Here is a 19,448-nt window from a genome sequence, read left to right on the forward strand (position 1 = left end):
GTGGTTTGTCTGATGCTTAGCCTTTTGGAAAATTACAAGAATGTTTTTCTGTATTTTTTTCAACTTCTCTTCTAGTTCAGAAATTTTAGATATTTAAATTGTTTTTATTTTATTCTCTTATGCTGTCTTTAATCAAGTTCCCATACGTTCTGGGGTCTCCTGTTTTACTGACCCTTTTGCATGTCCTGCTGCCATATCACTTTGTTTCAATTATTGCAACCTTATATTACCTTTTAATTTCTGTAGGTAAGGGTCTCCTCTCCTCTCCCCCCTTAAGAGAAGATCTTGCATATTTTCATGCATTTAGATGGATATGAGCTGTGAAAACTTATCAGTGGAGATTTGACTGGAATTGCATTGAGGTTTATTTGGCGAAGGGCAAGGATTTTTTAAAAAACTTGGTCAGTGTATAGACCATAGATGGGTATATTTATGTAATGCTTGAGAGTGAAAATTGGTATAACTTTCAGAGAGTGTTTAAGGGCATGGTAGGGTATGTGGCACATACTAAATGCTCTGTACATATTTGACGTTGATATTATAATTATTATTTCTTAGAAGGTAATGTCTTGTAAATTAGCAATTCTATTTTTAGAAGTATATAAGGAAGTAATCATGACTTTACATTGATGTAGCTATGAGACTTCTTCATAGCATTGCTTATTGCTTATTGCAAAATGTTAGAAACAACTTAACCATCTAACAATAAAGGATTATTAAACAGAATTATGGCATGTTATTACTGTGGAATACCATATAGCTATTAAAATTATGTAAAAGTTAAATGATAATAAGGAAAATTGTTTACCCTCTATATTATGAACTGAAAAAAGTTTAGAAAGGAATATATAAAGTTTATTCCAATTTTTGTTTTACAGATAGATATATTCTGGGAGTACTAGGAAACCTGTTGGGGTGATAGATGTGTTCAGTATCTTAATTGTAGCCACAGTCTCACAAGTGTATACCTGTGTGAAAACTATTTAAAGTATACCTTCTGAATATGTGCAATTTATTATTGTCAACTAATATATCAAATCTGTAAAAAAAGTTTTGTTCTTTAAAATGTAATAAACTTAAGGAAAACTGTTGAGCTTATTGCTTCAAGACGTAAAACCATTAGGGTATATACATATATACAGAGAGATTGATTTTAAGGAATTGGGTCACATGATTGTAGAGGCAGGCAAGTCTGTCATTTGTAAGGCCTACTGGCAAGCTGGAAATTCTGGCAGGAGTTGATGTTGCAGTCTTGAGTTCAAAGGCAGTCTGGAGCAGAATTCCTTCTTCTGTAAGTGACCTCAGTCCTTTCTGTTAAGACTCCAAATGATTGGATGAAGCCCACCCACATTTGAGCTCTCCTCAAAGTCTACTGATTTAAATGTTAATTAAATCTAAAAATACCTTTACACAACATCTAGACTGGTTTTGACCAATCATCTGGGTACTATAGTGCAGCTGAGTTGACACATAAAATTAGTCATCTCACTTGTATTAGAGTGATTTCAGCAGAGTAACAGAAAATCCAATTGGAATGGTTTAAACTGTGTGGAAGTCTCTTAGCTTTCATAGGAAGAGGTCCAGAGATTGGGCAGGCTTTAGGGTAAGTTGGTTCAATGGCTTAAGGATGTCACCAAAGACCCAAGTTATGCTATCCATACTGTCTGTTTCATTCTCACCGTAGTATGGCTTGGAGAGGCAGTTGTTCGTATCTGGTGAGAGACATCCTGGCTTCCCATGGCTCTTTGAAGATGTACTTATGCCTGCATATCTGTAAACCAGTCACCAGCAGGAGGGTTGCCAAGAACCTACTTAACATAAAATGTACCCAAATTAGAATATCATAAAAAGGAAAGAAACTAAGAAAAATACCACTTTCAGAACTCAGGAGCTTATTTGGCAAGAAAGAGATAGCTGAGTTATACAGAGGTCGATTCATTGGCTTTACGTGAAATCTGAAGACACTAGAGTGTTATGTAAGAAGATTGAGAAATACCTGCTCTGCTGAGCAAAGTAAAGGTTACACACATTTTTTTTTTTTCATTTAAGTTAGTCTGTATCTGTAGGATAGGTGGGAATTGGCAGCCAAACATGCTGAGTCATAAAGGTAATGGAATTATTGACCATTTTTAATTTAGGATGTGGAAAGTTGCATTGATATACTCTTTTTTTTAATGTTCTGACTTTAGTGTTTTATTTTAGTGAACATAATAGTTATTTACTGACTTGTCTTCCATTATTGGACTTGTTAATAGGGTTTAAGTTCATTTCACTTCTAGGTTTTCAGGTACCGGACTTCCGATTTGGGGATTTGGGGTCATTTTAGTGTATAAAGGGATTTTCTAATAACAACTGTTATACACTCATAAGATTTGTCCATTTTTACAGGTACTTGGGGTAGTAACAGGAATTGAATGATTTTTGTACTTCAGAAAGCTTTTTTGTTATTTGTCTCTGGCTTTACATGAGTTTTCTAAAAAGGAATTGGAATTTTACATTATGTTCTAGATTTAATATAAGTTGAAAAACTCAGCTTCATGAATATAGCTTGATATTGGCCATACTTTGGGGTAGATATTGTATTGGACATGTTTTGGTGTCTGCTACCACCAATTTACCCTACTTCCTATTTACTTCATATAATAGCCTTGAGCTTTTTGTTTTTGTTTTTGAGGTTCCAGCTTTTTTCTCTTTTTAGTCCATGTAACTGTGGAACTGACTTCACTTCTAGCTCCCGAGATGCATGTCGTTCAGGTCTGGCCAGTTAGAGCCTTACAGTCTTTCTGTCGCAAGGCTGAGACTTTTCCTGAGATCTCACGTATTGAGTGGGGTCCTCTTACTTGTGAGGTGTGAGCCTGAGAGCAAGAAGGGGCTATTGCTGCAGCAACCACCTTGAGCACCGCAACAAAGAGTAGTCCCCGCTCCCCGCAACTAGAGAAAGCCCAAACGAAGACCCAACACAGCCAAAAAGAAAACCAATTAATTTCCCATTTCTCTTGCTACTTTGCCCAACCCAGCCAGGGTTAACAGCCTGTTATATATCCTTCAAGACCGTTGTCTATGCACAAAAATGGAAATAGAAATAATAAAAATATATATTTAAGTATATAAACTGAGAGAGAGAGAGAGAGAGTCAGTCAGGCAGTCAGTCAAGCAGAGATACAGAGTCCAACAAAAACACAGTTTGGGGCTTCCCTGGTGGCGCAGTGGTTGAGAGTCCGCCTGCCGATGCAGGGGACACGGGTTCGTGCCCCGGTCCGGGAAGATCCCACATGCCGCGGAGCGGCTGGGCCCATGAGCCATGGCTGCTGAGCCTGCGCGTCCGGGGCCTGTGCTCCACAACAGGAGAGGCCACAACAGTGAGAGGCCCGCGTACGGCAAAAAAAAAAAAAGAAAAAAAACCCCCACAGTTTGATAGACCCACAGACGGGGACACAGAGAAAGAGGGATAAAGACGAGAGGCATATAAAGCCCCACAGAGAATCTGACAGGAACACACACACAGACGGGGACACAGAGAAAGAAGGATAAAGACGAGAGGCATATAAAGCCCCACAGAGAATCTGACAGGAACACACACACACACACACACACACACACACACACACACACACACTACTTTCACTGTCTTAAAAATCCTGTGTTCTGCCTATTCATTGCCCACTCCCACCCCCAACCACAGCAAACACTTCATTTTGTAACTGTCTCCATAGTTTTACCTTTTCCAGAATATCATCAAAGTTGGAAACATACAGTATGTAGGCTTTTCATATTTGCTTCTTTCACTTAGTAATATGCATTTAAGTTTGCTTTATGGATTTTCATGGCTTCATACCTAATTTCTTTTTAGTGCTGATCAATACTCCATTGTCTGGATGTACCACAGTGTATTTATCCATTCACCTGCTGAGGGATATCTTGGTTGCTTCCAAGTTTTGACAATTATGAATAAAGCAGCTATAAACATTCATGTGCAAGTTTCGGTGTAAATATAAGTTTTCAGCCTCTTTGGGTAGATGTCAAGGAGTGTGATTGCTGGATTGTATGGTAAGAGTATGTTTGCTTTTGTAAGAAACTTCCAAAGTGTCTTGAAAAGTGGCTGTATGATCTTGCATTCCCACAAGCAATGAATGAGAGTTTGTTGTTCCATATCCTCACCAGCATTTGGCATTGTCATTGTTATGGATTTTTTCATTCTGATAAGTATGTATGGTATCCCATGGTTGTTTTAATTTGCCATTCTCTATTGAAATATGATGTTGATAATCTTTTCATATACTTATTTGCCATCTGTGTCTTCTCTTTGGTGATGTATCTGTTCAGATCTTTTGCTCATTTTTTTAATTGGGCTTTTTGTTTTCTTATTGTTGAGTTTTAGGGTTTCTTTGTATATGTTGTATACCAGTCCTTTATCAGATGTGTTTTATAAGATTTTCTCCAGTCTGGCTTGTCTTTTCGTTCTCTTAATGGTGTCTTTTGCAGAGCTGAAGTTTTTAATTTTAATCAACTCCAGCTTCTTTCACAAGCACACCATTTCTTTTTTCCAGATTGTGATTTTGGTGTCATTGTCAAGCCCAAGATCACCTGGGTTTTCTTCCTTGTTATCTTCCAGGAGTTTTTTAGTTTTGCATTTTGCCCTTAGGTCTATGATCCATTTTGAGTTAATTTTTGTGACATGTGTAAGGTCTGTATCTAGATTTGAATTTTTTTTTTCCTGGCATGTCTGTGTCCGCTTGTTAAGCAGCATTTGTTGAAGACTTTCCCTTTCGTACAAAAGTGCCTTTGCTCTGTTGTTGAAGATCAGTTGTCTGGTTTTGGTATTAAGAGTAATGCTGGCCTCATAGAATGAGTTAGGAAGTAGTCTTTGTCTCTTTGTATTTTCTGGAAGAGATTGTAGAGAACTGGTACAATTTCTTCCTTAAATGTCTGGTGGAATTCACCAGTAAAGCCATCTGGGCCTAGTGCTTTCTGTTTTGGAAGGCTATTATTGATCCTTTCCTTTAATAGATTTGGGCCTATTCAGATTATCTGTTTCTCATTGTGTGAGTTTTGGTAGATTGTGTCTTTCAAATTATTGGTTCATTTCATCTAGAATATAAAATTTGTCGGCATAGAGCTGTTCATATATTCCTTTACTATGCTTTTAATGCTTTGGGGAGCAATAGTGATGTCCCATCTTTCATTTCTGATATTAGTAATTTTTTCCTTAGTTAACCTGGCTAGAGGCTTACCAATTATATTATTCTTCTCAGAGAATCAGTTTTCAGTTTCACTGACTTTTTTTTTTTTCTCTTCATTTCCCATTTTCAATATCTCTGATTTCTGTTACAATTTTTATTATTCTCTTCTGCTTACTTTGCTGTTTTTATGGTTTCCTAAAGTGGACGCATAGGTTATTGATTTTAGGTCTTCTTTTCTAATACGTGTATTCAGTGCTGTAATTTTCCCCTAAGCAATAGTTTTGCTGTATCCCATGTACTTTGGTAAATTGCGTTTTTATTTTTATGTACTTCAAAAGATTTAAAAATGTATTTTAGACTTCTTGTGTAACCCACGTGTTATTTAGAAAAAAATTTAAAAAGTATTTTGCAGTTTTCCAGCTATCTTTCTGTTACTGATTTCTAGTTTAATTCCATTAGCATACTTTGTATGATTTCTGTTCTTTTAAATTTGTTAGGTGTGTTTTATGCCTGTGACTGTGGTCTGTCTTGGTGAATGTTTCATGGGAAGTTGAGAAGATGTATTCTGCTCTAGTTGAAATATTAATATAGATATAAGTTAGATCCAGTTGATTGATGGTGCTGTATGTTCTCACTGATTTCGTCTCATTGCATGTGTCAAATTAATGTCAGAGGGGTCTTGAAGTCTCCAAGTGTAATAGTGGAGACTCCGTTTTGAGGAGTATACACATTAAAGCTTGTTATGTCTTCTTGGAAAATCGACTCCTTTATCATTATGTAATGCTCCTCTTTATTCCTGATAACTTCTTTTGCTCTTAAGTCTGCTCTGTCTGAAATTTAATATAGTTACTCCTGCTTTCTTTTGCTTAGTATTACTCTGTCTTTATATTTAAAGTGGATTTCTTTTAGGCATCGTAAAATTGGGTCTTTTTTCTTTTCCTTTTTAATTCACTCTAACATTCTGTGTGTTTTAATTGGTGTATTTTAGACTGTTGGCATTTAAAGTACTTGTCAATATAGTTGGATTATTATCTACTGTATTTGTTATATTTTCTATTAGTTGCCCTTGCTTGTTTTTCTTCTACTCTTTTTCTGCCTTCTTTTGTCTTAGTCTTTTTATATGACTCTATTTCTTCTCTTTTCTGAGCATATCAACTATTCTTCTTCTAAAATTTTTATTTAGTTGTTGCCCTTGTGTTTGCAATATACATTTACAATTTGTCCAAGTCCTCTTTAAAATAACATTTTACTACTTTTGGGCTTCCCTGGTGGCACAGTGGTTAAGAATCCACCTGCCAGTATAGGGGATGTGGGTTCGAGCCCTGGTCTGGGAAGATCCCACATGTCACAGAGCAACTAAGCCCATGCGCCACAACTACTGAGCCTGCTCTCTAGAGCCCACAAGCCACAACTACTGAGCCCGCGCGCCACAACTAGTGAAGCCTGTGCGCCTAGAGCCCCTGCTCCGCAACAAGAGAAGCCACGGCAATGAGAAGCCTGCGCATCGCAATGAAGAGTAACCCCCGCTCGCCACAACTAGAGAAAGCCCACGCACAACAGTGAAGACCCAGCGCAGCCAGAAATAAAATAAATAAAATAAATTTAAAATAAATAAATAGGGCTTCCCTGGTGGCACAGTGGTTGAGAGTCTGCCTGCCGATGCAGGGGACATGGGTTTGTGCCCCAGTCCGGGAAGATCCCACATGCCACGGAGTGGTTGGGCCCGTGAGCCATGGCCGCTGAGCCTGAGCGTCTGGAGCCTGTGCTCCGCAACGGGAAAGGCCACAACAGTGAGAGGCCCGCGTACCGCAAAAAAATAAAAAATAAAATAATAAAATAAAATAACATTATACTACTTTAGGTTGTATAGGTACCTCATAACAGAGTATTCCCATTTCCTCCATCCCATCCCTTATAACATTGGTTTTCATTTTACTTATCCACAAGCTATACTCAGTGAATGCATTTTTGCTATTATTATTTTGAACAGACTGTTAACTGTTTGGTCAATCAATAAGAAAAATAAAGATTTTAATTTTACCTTCATTTAAGTTGGTAGGTTTTTTCTTTCAACACTTTAAATATTTCATTTCACTCTCTTCTGGCTTGTATGGTTTCCGAGGAGAAATCCAGTATACATTTTATCTTTGCTATTGTAAAGGTAAGCTGTTTTTTTTCCTTCTGGCTTCTATCAAGATTTTCTTTTTGTCTTTGATTCTCAGTAGTTTGAATGTGATATACTTAGGTGTAGATGTTTTAATATTTATCCTCCTTTATATTCTTTAAGTTTCCTGGATCTGTGGTTTGATATTTATCATTTGGGGAAATTTCAATCATTATTACTTTTAGTATTTTTTCTGTTCTCCCTCCCTCCCTTCCTCCTTCCCTTCCTTCCTTCCTCCCTTCCCCCTTTGATTCTAGTATTCCCATTTACATGTATATTGTAATTGTCCCACATTTTGGATATTCTTTTTTTCTCTTTATTTTCCTTTGCATTTCAGCTTTTCGAAGTTCCTTTTGACATATCTTCAAGCTCACTGATTCTTTGCTCGTGTATGTCTGGTGTATTGATGAGCCCATCAAAGGCATTCTTTATTTCTGTTACAGTGTTTTTGATTTCTGTCATTTCCTTTTGGTTGTTTCTTAGAATTTCCATTTTTGTGCTTACAATACCCATGTGTTCTTGCATATTGTCTAATTTTTCCGTTAGAACCCTTAGAACATTAATCATAGTTACTTAAAAATTCCTGGTTTGATAATTCCAATTTCTCTTCTATATCTGAATCTCCCTGATGCTTGCTTTTTCTCTTCAGACTATAAAGAGGTATTGGATAAAATAAACAGATAAATCGGCCTTTAGTGTAAGGTTTTTTTTTTTTTTTTTTTTTTTTTTTAGTGTAAGGTTTTATGTTTACCTGGCTAGCAGTTAGGTTGTGTTTATTGTTTGCTGAAGCTGTGTCAGAGGCTAAGATTTCCTCCCCTGTTGTCTTTTGGTTTCTCTGGAGACTTCTTAAATAAGGTCTGAGATATGCAGTTCTTTCAGATGTTGTACCCTGTTATTATATATGATGGTAAGTTATGGGGGGAGGGGAAGTGTTCTGTAGTCCTGTGATTTGGTCTCAGTTTTTTAGTGAGCCTATATCCTTCAGACATGTTTATCGGTTTTCTTGTTTCTTTTCCCTCTGAAGTGAGACAGGAATGCTAAAAGGTGCTGGAGGTCAGTGTTTCTTTCCCCTAAGTCAAAGGCTAGAGTGTTCTGGAGTCGGATATTTCCTCTTTGCCCGGCTGATAAGGCTCTTATTGAACCCTGCTTGGTTATGCTCTGGTAAAATAGTTTCTCTTGAGGGCAAACCTTGGTAAAGAACAGAATGATTAGGGTGTATTCCATCATGACTGTTTTTCCTCTCCTCTTGCTGGAAGAACAACTTGATTTATCTCTGATCTTCAGTGTGATAAGCTGGTAGGGTTCCTGGTGATAAAACTCACAGAAGGTGGTGGTGGGGGCTTCCCTAAGACTGGAACCCCTGGAGTTTTTAACTCTTAAACTTGTTCACACTGAGCCTCTAGCAATTTGTCAATTATAGTTTAGGCTTTCCTACCAAGGTAATGGTTCTTGTGGAGGCTTCTGCTTCTGGGCCTCTCCTCTGGTGAACTGGTGATTCTCTGTATCTGCCTGTCTCTCTCACCAATTTTGGGGGCAGTGCTTTGCTCTGTGACCTCAGTCTCTGATGGATCTAAGAAGAACTGTTGATTTTTAGTTTGTTTTGCTGTTTTCTCATTGTGAGGATGGGTGTGGCGACTTCCAGACTCCTTACTGTTGGACGAGAAACCATAAGTCCTCTGTGCTAATTGTGGGTGTTTTTTTTTAATTCTGTATTTTACTTTTCTTATTAAGGAATACAACACATCTCTAGGTGATAAAACTTTCTTTTATCTAGCTGCATAATATGTCGTGGTATGGATATACTGGGCTTATTCAGCCATTCTCCCTTGATGGGCACTCAATTTTCCCCATCTTTTTTCCGTTACAAACAATACTGCTAGAAATGTGTTTATACATGTATACTTGCATACTGGTGCTGATATTTCCTTAGGTTACTTCCAAAAGTGGGATATTCAAGTCAAGGGATATTTTCTTTTGTCAGCATACTTTGCCAAAAAATTGTAGCAGTGTATGAGTTTCCTTTCATTTGGACATCACTGGATATTGCCAATCTGACAGGTGAAAATGGTTTCTCATTGTTTCTTTGATTAGTACTTTCTTGATTACTAGTGAGGTCTGAAGCATCTTACATATGTTTACAATTTTGATTTCCTATGTGCATATTTATTTGTGATATTGCCATTTCTTTCATTTGGGTTATTTGTTTTTTCCTTATAAATTTGTATATTAGGCACAGTTGTTAATATATTTAAAAATTATTATTTGTGCTCCTTGTAGAAAAGTCAGAAGATGGCAGCATAAGAAGAAAGTAAAAATCACCCATCTGCTCACACAGATAAACTACTCTTAGAGTTTTGATATTGGACATTTTTCTAAGCATATGTATGCATATAAATTCCTACCAAAGTGAAATTTTATTTGGCATGCTATATAAAAAATATTATTACATATGATTTTATTTATGTTTAAATACAATATAGAAAAAAATATCAAGCAATAGAAAAAACTTTTTGAAATGCAGGTCGTGACCTACTAAACTGATTTCATGACCCACAGTTTGAAAACATTGCTTAAAACTACGTAAATATACAACCTCGATAGAAATAAAAACCAAATTAAAAATATGGGAATAATAAATATATCCCTTAATTCAGCATAATTTGAATGCCTTCTAAAATTTTCATTTATTTAGTTTTGTTTCAGACACTTAAAAAATTCAGTATTACTGAAATGTTCAAACATACTTAAAAGTAGAGAAGATGGTATGATGAATCCCATTGTCCCCATCCCTCACATTTAGCAGTTATCACATTTTGCTAATCTTGTTTATTTCTCTCCCTCGACTTGTTTTTATTTTGCTGGGTTATTTTTGAGTGAATCCCATGCATTATATTGTAAACATAAATTCTTGATTATCTGCATGTAATCTATGATGAAGTTGCTATTATGTTAAAAAAGACAAGAAGGAGGCCTACCTAACAAAATTGGCAATTTTATAATATTATCTAACTGTCCATATTCATGTAGTTGTCTCAAAAATATTTTTAATAGTTGGCTTTCTTTGAATCAGGATGCAAACAAGAAATCTGCACATTGTATGTGGTTAATTATTATCTTAAGTCTGTTGTCATCTACAGTATCCTTCCTTTTGGTGGCGGGTAGCTTGTTCTTCTAACCCTGATATTTCCTATAAATGGAAGTTAGATCTAGATGATTATTTAGATATAAGTTCACTTCTTTGACAATTGTACTTCAGAGGTGATGCTGGAAGCTATTATCTCTTACAGTTTCTCTGGGCAGGAATTTGGGAGCATCTTGGCTGGGCGGTTTTGGCTTGGATTCTCTCATGAGATTGCAGTGAGATGTTGACTGGAGCTGTAGTCACTAGAAGGTGTAACTAGGGTTGGGACAATCTACTCCAGGGTGGCTCCCTCACATCGCTAGCAAACTGTCGTTCCACTGGTGAGGGGAGGTCTCAGTTCTTCTTAGCATGGGCCTTTCAAAAGTGTTGCTTGACTATTCTGACAGCTTGGTGGCTGGCTTCTCTCGGGGCAAATGATCCAGGAAAATAAGATGGAAGCTGCAATATCTTTATGACCTAGCCTTGGTGGTCAGTGACATTACCACGTCTTCAATATTCTGTTGGTCACACAGGCCATCCTTGAATGAACGGCATGGATACCAGCAGATGAAAATTACTGGGGTCACCTTAGAGGCTGGCTACTGTAAATGATTTTAATTTAAAATTAAAAGTGCGGGATTTATAAATTTTTGATCCTATACTTGTCTTTTTTTTAATACTAAAAACCTTGGTTCCTAAGAAATTAGCATTGTCCTACAATATACATATAATAATTTCAAGATAACAATGTTAATTACTAAGAAGACTACTGAATGCAGTTTAAGATTTCTTATTGGTTCTTTTTGTCCTTAGCATATGCCCCACTAGGGATAATATAGTCAGAATACCATAATCAGTTAATGTTAGTATAGACGGTTTGATACACGTGTAGGTTCATCTGTTTCTAATTTTTCAGGTACTGTGTTTCTAACCTTTTCAGTGTGATGATGTATAGTTAATCATGTGAAACATTTACATGGTTCCAAACTCAAAGCTGTAAAGCAGGGCACATTCAGAGTAGTCTCATTTTCATTCCTTTTTCCAGTTCTCTCCCTTACCCAGGGACGACCTTTTTTTTTAAGTGTTTAGTTCATCCTTACAGTTTTTCTTTGCTACATATTCACCCTCCCCCTTTTATATAAAAGATGTCATATTAATAACTGCTCTACTGTTCCTGGTTCTTTTCATTTAATTATATATACTGAAAATTACTCCATATCAGTAGATAGATATGGCTACACAGTACTCTGCTGTGTGGATGTATCATAGTTTATTCCGTTAGTCTCCCACTGATAGATGCTTGCATTGTTTCCAGTCTTTTGCTATTAGAAATAATGCTGCTTTGAATAGCTGTCTGCCTACACCATCTTGTATTTTTGTCAGTGAATTGTTGGACAGGCCCGTAGAATTGGGCTGGTTAGGTCAAAGAGAAATGGAAATGCTAAATATGATTAAGCTAGCTAGATATTGCCAAATTCCTAGCAGTGTATGAGAGTGTTCCTTACAGCTTTGCCATTAGAATCTGGTGTCATACATTTGAGCTGTTGTTAATTTGTTATTGTGGTGAAGTTTTAGCTTGAGAAATACATTTTTATTATGAGCAAGGCTAAGCGACTTTCCATTGGTTTAAGGGCAGTTGGCTACTGCTTGTGTGTGTGGTCTGGGTTATCTGTCTTTTGCCCACTTTTCTGTGCGGTTATTAATCTTTTTCTTTTCAATTTAGAGAGGCTTTTTTAGTGGGTATAAGTAATTTATCTGGAATAAGTTGCTAATGGTTTTTTGCCAGTTTGCTATATTTTTCAAAATTTGCTTACAGTGTTTTCAGCTGCTCAGTAGATTTTTGTTTTTACATAGTCACATTATCAATCTTTTCCCCCTTTTCCCCTGTTGCATCTTGGTTTGATTCCTAGTTAGGAAAGTTTTCCTCACTCTGAGGTTATTAAGGAATTCATGTTTAAAAAAAATACTTTCATGGTTTTATTTTTTTATATTTAGTACTGGTTCATTTGCTTTTTATGCTGGTATATATGTTGTGAGGAACAGACCAGTTTTAACTATTTCTATCTGGCTATTCACGTTGTCCCAATATTGCTGATTTATAATAAGTTGATCTTTTCTCCCACTGAATTGATATGATGCCATCTTTATCATTTACTAAAGTTCCATATATACCTGGGTATAATTCTGGATTTGTTTTATTTCATGTTCCTTTCGCAGTATCACACTTTTTAATTATAGGAATTCACTATTCTGTCTTAAACTGTCTGGGCTGGTAGAGCCTAGTGCCCACCCCGCCTTTCTCTTTCAGATATTTTCATTGCTATTCTTACTTAGTTATTTTCCTGTGTGGATATAACGTCAGCTTATCTAATTGTAGGAAGAAAACAAGGTATTTTTAAAAATAGAACTTTGTTTAATTTATAAATTACTTAGGGAAAATCTTTATCATGTTGAGCCTTCCTAAGAATGTATCCATTTTTTTCATTTATAGTTTTTTGCCTTTTAAAAGTGTTTTGTAATTTATCTCTGATGTATTTTGCACATTTCTTAAATTAAAAAAAATTTATTTATTATAAATGGGACCTCCATGTTTTTCTTTTAACTGGTAGCTATGTTAATGACTACTGTATGTTTTATTATTTTGTTTTTTAGATCTTTTTTTAAAAATTTATTTTATTTTTGGCTGCGTTGGGTCTTCATTGCTGTGTGCGGGCTCTTCTCTAGTTGCGGAGAGCAGGTGCTACTCTTCGTTGAGGTGCGCAGGATTCTCATTGCGGCAGCTTCTCTTGTTGCAGAGCACAGGCTCTAGGCACGGGGGTTTCAGTAGTTGTGGCTCGCGGGCTCTAGAGTGCAGGCTCAGTAGTTGTGGCGCACGGACTTAGTTGCTCCATGGCATGTGGGATCTTCCCGGACCAGGGCTCGAACCCGTGTCCCCTGCATTGGCAGGCGGTTTCTTAACGACTGCGCCACCAGGGAAGCCCAGTGACTACTGTATGGTTTATTTCTGCTGTTTTTCTAAATTGTGTCACTGTTTTTAACAGTTTTTTAAATTGAAAGTATATGTCCTTTCAGAGAACAAACATTCAGGTCATCTGCATGCAGAGATAGTTTTAGCTCTTCTGTTTCAATTCTTACTCTAATTCAGTACTGTCTAATAGAAACAGAATGCAAGACATTATATTTTAATTTAAAATAATCGGTTAGTCTCATTTTTGAAAGCTCTGTTCATTTTAATAATATTTTTATTTAACCCAGTATATCAGTAGATTATTCCAGTATGTAATCAATATAACAAATTATCAAGATATTTTATTTTTTTTAGTTGTTGTAGTAAGTTTTTTTGTTTGTTTGTTTTGTTTTTTTTGCGATACGCAGGCCTCTCACTGTTGTGGCCTCTCCCGTTGCGGAGCACAGGCTCCGGACGCGCAGGCTCAGCGGCCATAGCTCACGGGCCCAGCCGCTTCGCGGCAAGTGGGATCTTCCCGACCGGGGCACGAGCCTGTGTCCCCTGCATCGACAGGCGGACTTTCAACCACTGCGCCACCAGGGAAGCCCCAAGACTTTGTTTTATATTAAGAAAATTAATCTGTTATGTTGCAAATAGGTTCTTCAGCTTGTCATTTATTTGCCTTTTACTTCTATTTCATATTTATTTCTTACATGTGTTTCTAAATTTTTATTTAGTGAAATTTGTCAGTTTTTTAATAGGTTTGTTTTTGGTATAATTCCCAATCTGCCTTTGGGGTTACTGCCTTTGTCCCAGTACTATTCTGCCTCTTTTTTTCCTTCACTGATTTAAAATGGCTGTTTTCATAGTTAGTAGATACGTATTTGGGATTTTTTTTTCTGGTATATATTATATGCATTTTTCTATCTGTCCCAATAGTACAGTAGGTCATATTAATTTCTGGTAGGGCAAATGTTTATTTTAAGAAACGTTTTGGTTGATACTCTGGTTTTGTTTTCTTCAAGGTGAACTTTAGAGTTAGTTTCTCAAGTGTTCTTTCAGCAAAAGAAACAACAAATCATTGGTCCTTTTACTGAAATTGCATTAAAATACAGAATTTTACAATTTGGTGAATCCTTAATAAATTTGTATAATTGTTAAAGTTTATTCCTAGTTGTTTGTAGTATTTTTTTTCTATTGCAAAGTCATTTAAATTTTACTTTCTAATTGTTTCTAATTTTAATTTCTAATTGTTGCTGGCATATATAAAGTCTTTTATTTTTTGTGTATGATTTTTTTCTAACACAGCTACTTTTTTATTCTTTTGGATCTTTTAGAATCGTCATCTCATCTACCAATAATCATGTTTTTGTCACTTTAAGTTTTTATACTTTGTTTTTAATTTTACTTACTAACTTCTAGAATAGTTAGTAATAATGAACATTCTTGTCTTGTGTACAGCATCTGACATTTTACTATTAAATATGACAATAGTTGTTGGTTTCAGAGAGGTACCATTATAAACTTTTAGGAAAGAATCTTTCTATTGCAAGTTTACTGTGAAATCTTTGCTCTGTTCTTTTTTTTTTTTGGCCGTGCCCACAGCTTGCAGGATCCCTGGACCAGGGATCAAACCTGGGCCCTGCCGTGAAAGCACCGTGTCCTAACCACTGGACCGTCCGGGAATTCCCTTTGCTCTGTTTTTAATCACGAACTGATCATGAACTTTCTTCAGATGCCTTTTTTTGGCATATTGATAACTTTTTTACTTTGAAAGATAGATGTATTGAATTTTATTAGCTTTTCCATTCTCGAATTGATAAATTAAACTACCTGATTGAGATATTTGTAGATACAGCTTTAGATTCAATTTGTGCAAGTTTCATTTAGGAATTTTGAATCTATCATATGTATGTTGTGTATGTGCTATGTGCTGTTTTAGGATTTAGTAGCAGGATTAATAAGCTGGTATTATAAAATAAAGTTGTAATTTGTATGCTTTCAAATGCTCTGGAGCTGTATAAAAGAATTAAATTATATGTTTATTGAAAACTTAATAGAAGTCATCTAAAGCCCGACTGGGCCCAGACTCTTTTTTTTTTTATCAAAAGTAATTCTTACAACATCTTTAAATTTTCTTTGACGAACTATACTGATTTTATTCAGCTTCTGCTGGGAGACAATTTGTTCAATATGTAAAACAGCTAAGAATTTATTTTACATCAATCATACCCAGAAACTATGCAGTGTGGAAATTAGCAGTGTTGATTTTATATCATAGCAGTTTTCTTTGGGAGAAGAAGACTGGCTAGATAGTTCCTTGGGATGGTATTGATATTAAATTCAGAGAGAAGGACATGAACATTATTAAATGACAGAAGTAGCAGTTCTTTTCAAGGATTAATTTTCTCCCCAGCATTTTATTTTTTAAAAATTCTGAGCCTATAGAAAAGTTGTAAGAACAAAATCTTTAATGTGTTAATTGTTGTTCTTAGGTGCATTTTATCTGGTGTTTGAATATATGGACCATGATCTGATGGGACTACTGGAATCAGGCTTGGTTCATTTTAATGAAAATCACATAAAGTCATTCATGAGACAGCTTATGGAAGGTCTGGATTATTGTCATAAGAAGAACTTTTTGCATCGAGATATTAAGTGTTCAAATATTCTTCTAAATAATAGGTATGATATGAGTTTGATGTATATGTTTAAAATGAGTCTTATATAATGTGTACCTTGATTCTGTTAAAAAGATTTAAAATTTAGGTTTTTATTGCTCAGACTATTTTAACAAAATCAATATTACAGCTTGGGCTACGTCTGAAGTTGTGTTAAATATACTTTAGTTAATTAACTTCCAATAATAGTTTGTAATGTATGTAAAATAATACTTGGTTGACTTGTTGAAGTTTCATCCATCCCCTCAATCCAAGGAATTTAATAGGATTAATTGGATCAAACCTCTAAAGAACTTTACAGTCCCTTTGACCTTATATAAATAGGGGTTTTCGAGTCATAAAGACCTGAGTTTGAATCCACGTAATAGTTTGAATCAATATACTAGTATACATAAACCATATAGTAGTTTACGTGACCTTGGGCAAACTACTTAACCACTCCTTTTCTTTTGTTGTTGTTGGTCAATAACAGCTGTCATACCTCCATGGGGGGGTGGGGGGGAGGGAAGTAATAAAGATTATAGGCACTCCCCCCAACCAAAATACTTAGTTGACCCTCTCATTTGATATTCTTCCAAATAATGTGAATGGTTCTTCTAATAATTAATGATGTGATTTCAGTTTTAGGTTAAGAATAGGTTTTAGCATCTTTTTTAATTTGGAATTTTTTAAAAAAACAGTCAGTCATCACAGTTGTAAAGTGAACATTTTTTGACGTGTATATGCACGTACATACATACATACATATTCAAAGCTTATGTTAAATATTTCACTGACAGCATAACCTGAACTCTGATAATTCTCTTGTAATTGGTACTATTTGTTGGTTTAAGTGAGGCATGCCTGGTCCTGATTTTAGTTAGTAGAAAGTGTTCTATAGAGCACCATGTCACTCTAAGAACTGGAAAATTAAACATAAATTTAAAATGATGTGATTCATTTCTTGCGCATTATTGGCTGGAATTGAACAAATAATTTGTCTTATTACTAAGGTAGTATGAATTACCTCATTTTGTTTTATTTTCATTGAAGTGTACTTTTCTAAATAGGAACTGAATAGTACCGAGAAACTATTAGTACTATTATTACTATATATAATAATATACTATATATATATCATAATAATATAACAACAGTACTAGTGTAATAGTAGCTGAAATTATCCGAAGAAAAGTACTAATTTTTGCCTTATATTTTTGTGAGTTTATCTATTTGCCTTTTCCTGTAGAACCTTGGGTACTGCAGTATAATCGAAGTTTCAGTTATATCAGTGAATTTTTGGTTAGTTCTAGGAATAGAACATGAATGTGTAAGATCAATTCAGAGTAGACTAATATTTTTTCATTTTATCTTACTTCCACCAGAGGGCAGATAAAACTTGCAGATTTTGGACTTGCTCGGTTGTATAGCTCAGAAGAAAGGTAAGAATATTTTCAATTGAATATTATAGACATTAGTGACTAGTTTTAGAAGTTATATTAAGAATACCATATTGATAGTTTATTTTTTAACAAAAAGGAAATTTTCTTTTCATGCTTAAATACATGAAATAATGAAGTTTTATACCATGACCATGTTGGGTTGACTATTTGAATTACAAAATTTTATACATTAAATCAATGTAAAAATAATAGATTTTTTCATACTTAGAGGTTAATATAATTTCTTTTCAAATGTGCCATTTTAAGTGTTTCTTAAATGAACTTAGGAATTTTTAAATAAAATTCATGCTTAAATTTCTAATGCATGTCCAGACGTTAAGATGTTTGTAATTTTGGGGTTTAATGAAAAACTTTAGTAAATGCTTTTTATGTTACATGTTTAAACTTGTATATTTTGTTTTAATTATTATTTTGGACTTACTTAAAACTTTTTTTTTAACTATAGTTATATCTATATATAGATGTGTGTTTGTTTTAAACTCCCTAGAACCTTTTATTTAAACAAACTATTGTGAGGAAGTTCAGTGTATAACTTCTTTGTGTGGAGCTTCTGTGGCTAAAGTTAGGGATTCCAAGTATCCCACTTGGCTCATTTTGTGCCTGATGGTAGTGAAATTGATTTGTCTTATTAGGATTATTCTTAGAAGAATAATATGGAATTTCAAAATATTTTTGTGAAGTAGGGAATTTTATATAAATTATGAAATTAACTGGGTTTAATATCTCCAGTTTATTAGCCCATTCCTTTCTTGTCAGACAGCATTATTTCTTTAATATATATACATATATGTATAAATTCCTTATGACAGTTCTATAATTTATTTAGTGTAATCATAATTGGATATAATAAAATATCAGTTAATTGGAATTCTTAGCAATAGTTATTTATGTTCACTGAATCTTTGCCAGTTTCTGGTTAGTTGAAAAAAAAATCCCCATTTTGAATTTTTTTTAAGAGTGAAAAATTTGTTTTTTAATCTTGCAGCTCCTGTGACATAATTCTGAAAATTATTTTTAGTGTTTAGAGGTTTTTAAATGGTATGTTTTGGATACATTAGAGTTCTGTTAAACTCAGACTGTGGTATGGACAGCTTGTTATGGACAGGGCTCCAGTCCCCTATACCTACTTTAGCCAGAGCTTTTCGGCCTTTATTTAACTTACTACACTTTTAATTAATATTTTATTTTAAGAAAAGGTGTATGTTTTTGCTTGTTTGTTTGTTAGAAGTTGTTCTAGAGCTTAACAGCTCTAACCCTCATTTTGCGTTTGAGAAAATGGAGACCTAGAAAGGGTTGAGTGACTTGAAAGATCCAAAAATATTTGTTAGTATCATCAAGAGTGTATAGCTCAGGGCTTCCCTGGTGGCGCAGTGGTTGAGAGTCCACCTGCCGATGCAGGGGACACGGGTTCGTACCCTGGTCCAGGAAGATCCCACATGCCGCAGAGCGGCTAGGCCCATAAGCCATGGCCGCTGAGCCAGCATGTCCGGAGCCTGTGCTCCGCAACGAGAGAGGCCACGACAGTGAGAGGCCCACATAACGCAAAAAAAAAGAGTGTATAGCTCAAATTTTCCAACTCCCAATTATTTATTCTTTCCATTGTGTATAATAGTGCCTTTCGATAGAATTTGAAGGAAAAAAATAAATTGGTCCTTAAGTATACTTAACCCAAAACTTCACTTGAAGTATACTTCTTGAATGACTAAATTTCAATGACTATTCTTTAGGGGGAAATTCTTCTTAATTAAGGATTCTACCTGCTTAGCTGGTTAACTGAGATTTCACTGTAGTTTGGTTATCCTTTCTTAATAGAAGTATATGTCTGTCATACTTTGACTATAAATCCCTTTCTTCTTGTTTTCGTGTTAGGTTTCAGTGGAGATGGAGAACAGCTAAATTACCATTTTCCATCT

General features: G+C 35.2%; 1 protein-coding gene across 2 annotated transcripts in view; it reads left to right on the plus strand.

Moving 5' to 3' along the window:
* CDK13 (cyclin dependent kinase 13) overlaps positions 1-19,448 on the plus strand; it is a 112,330-nt gene that overhangs the window by 54,073 nt on the left and 38,809 nt on the right. For both annotated transcript variants that reach the window (XM_082662376.1, XM_082662377.1), the window contains exons 6-7: positions 15,908-16,097; positions 17,458-17,514. In XM_082662376.1, the coding sequence (XP_082518502.1) occupies positions 15,908-16,097; positions 17,458-17,514 (247 nt within the window). The remainder of the gene's footprint in view (positions 1-15,907; positions 16,098-17,457; positions 17,515-19,448) is intronic.

The sequence above is a fragment of the Grampus griseus genome, assembly GCF_964374135.1.
Source record: "Grampus griseus genome assembly, chromosome: 9".
In the NCBI taxonomy this organism is placed as follows: Eukaryota; Metazoa; Chordata; class Mammalia; order Artiodactyla; family Delphinidae; genus Grampus; species Grampus griseus.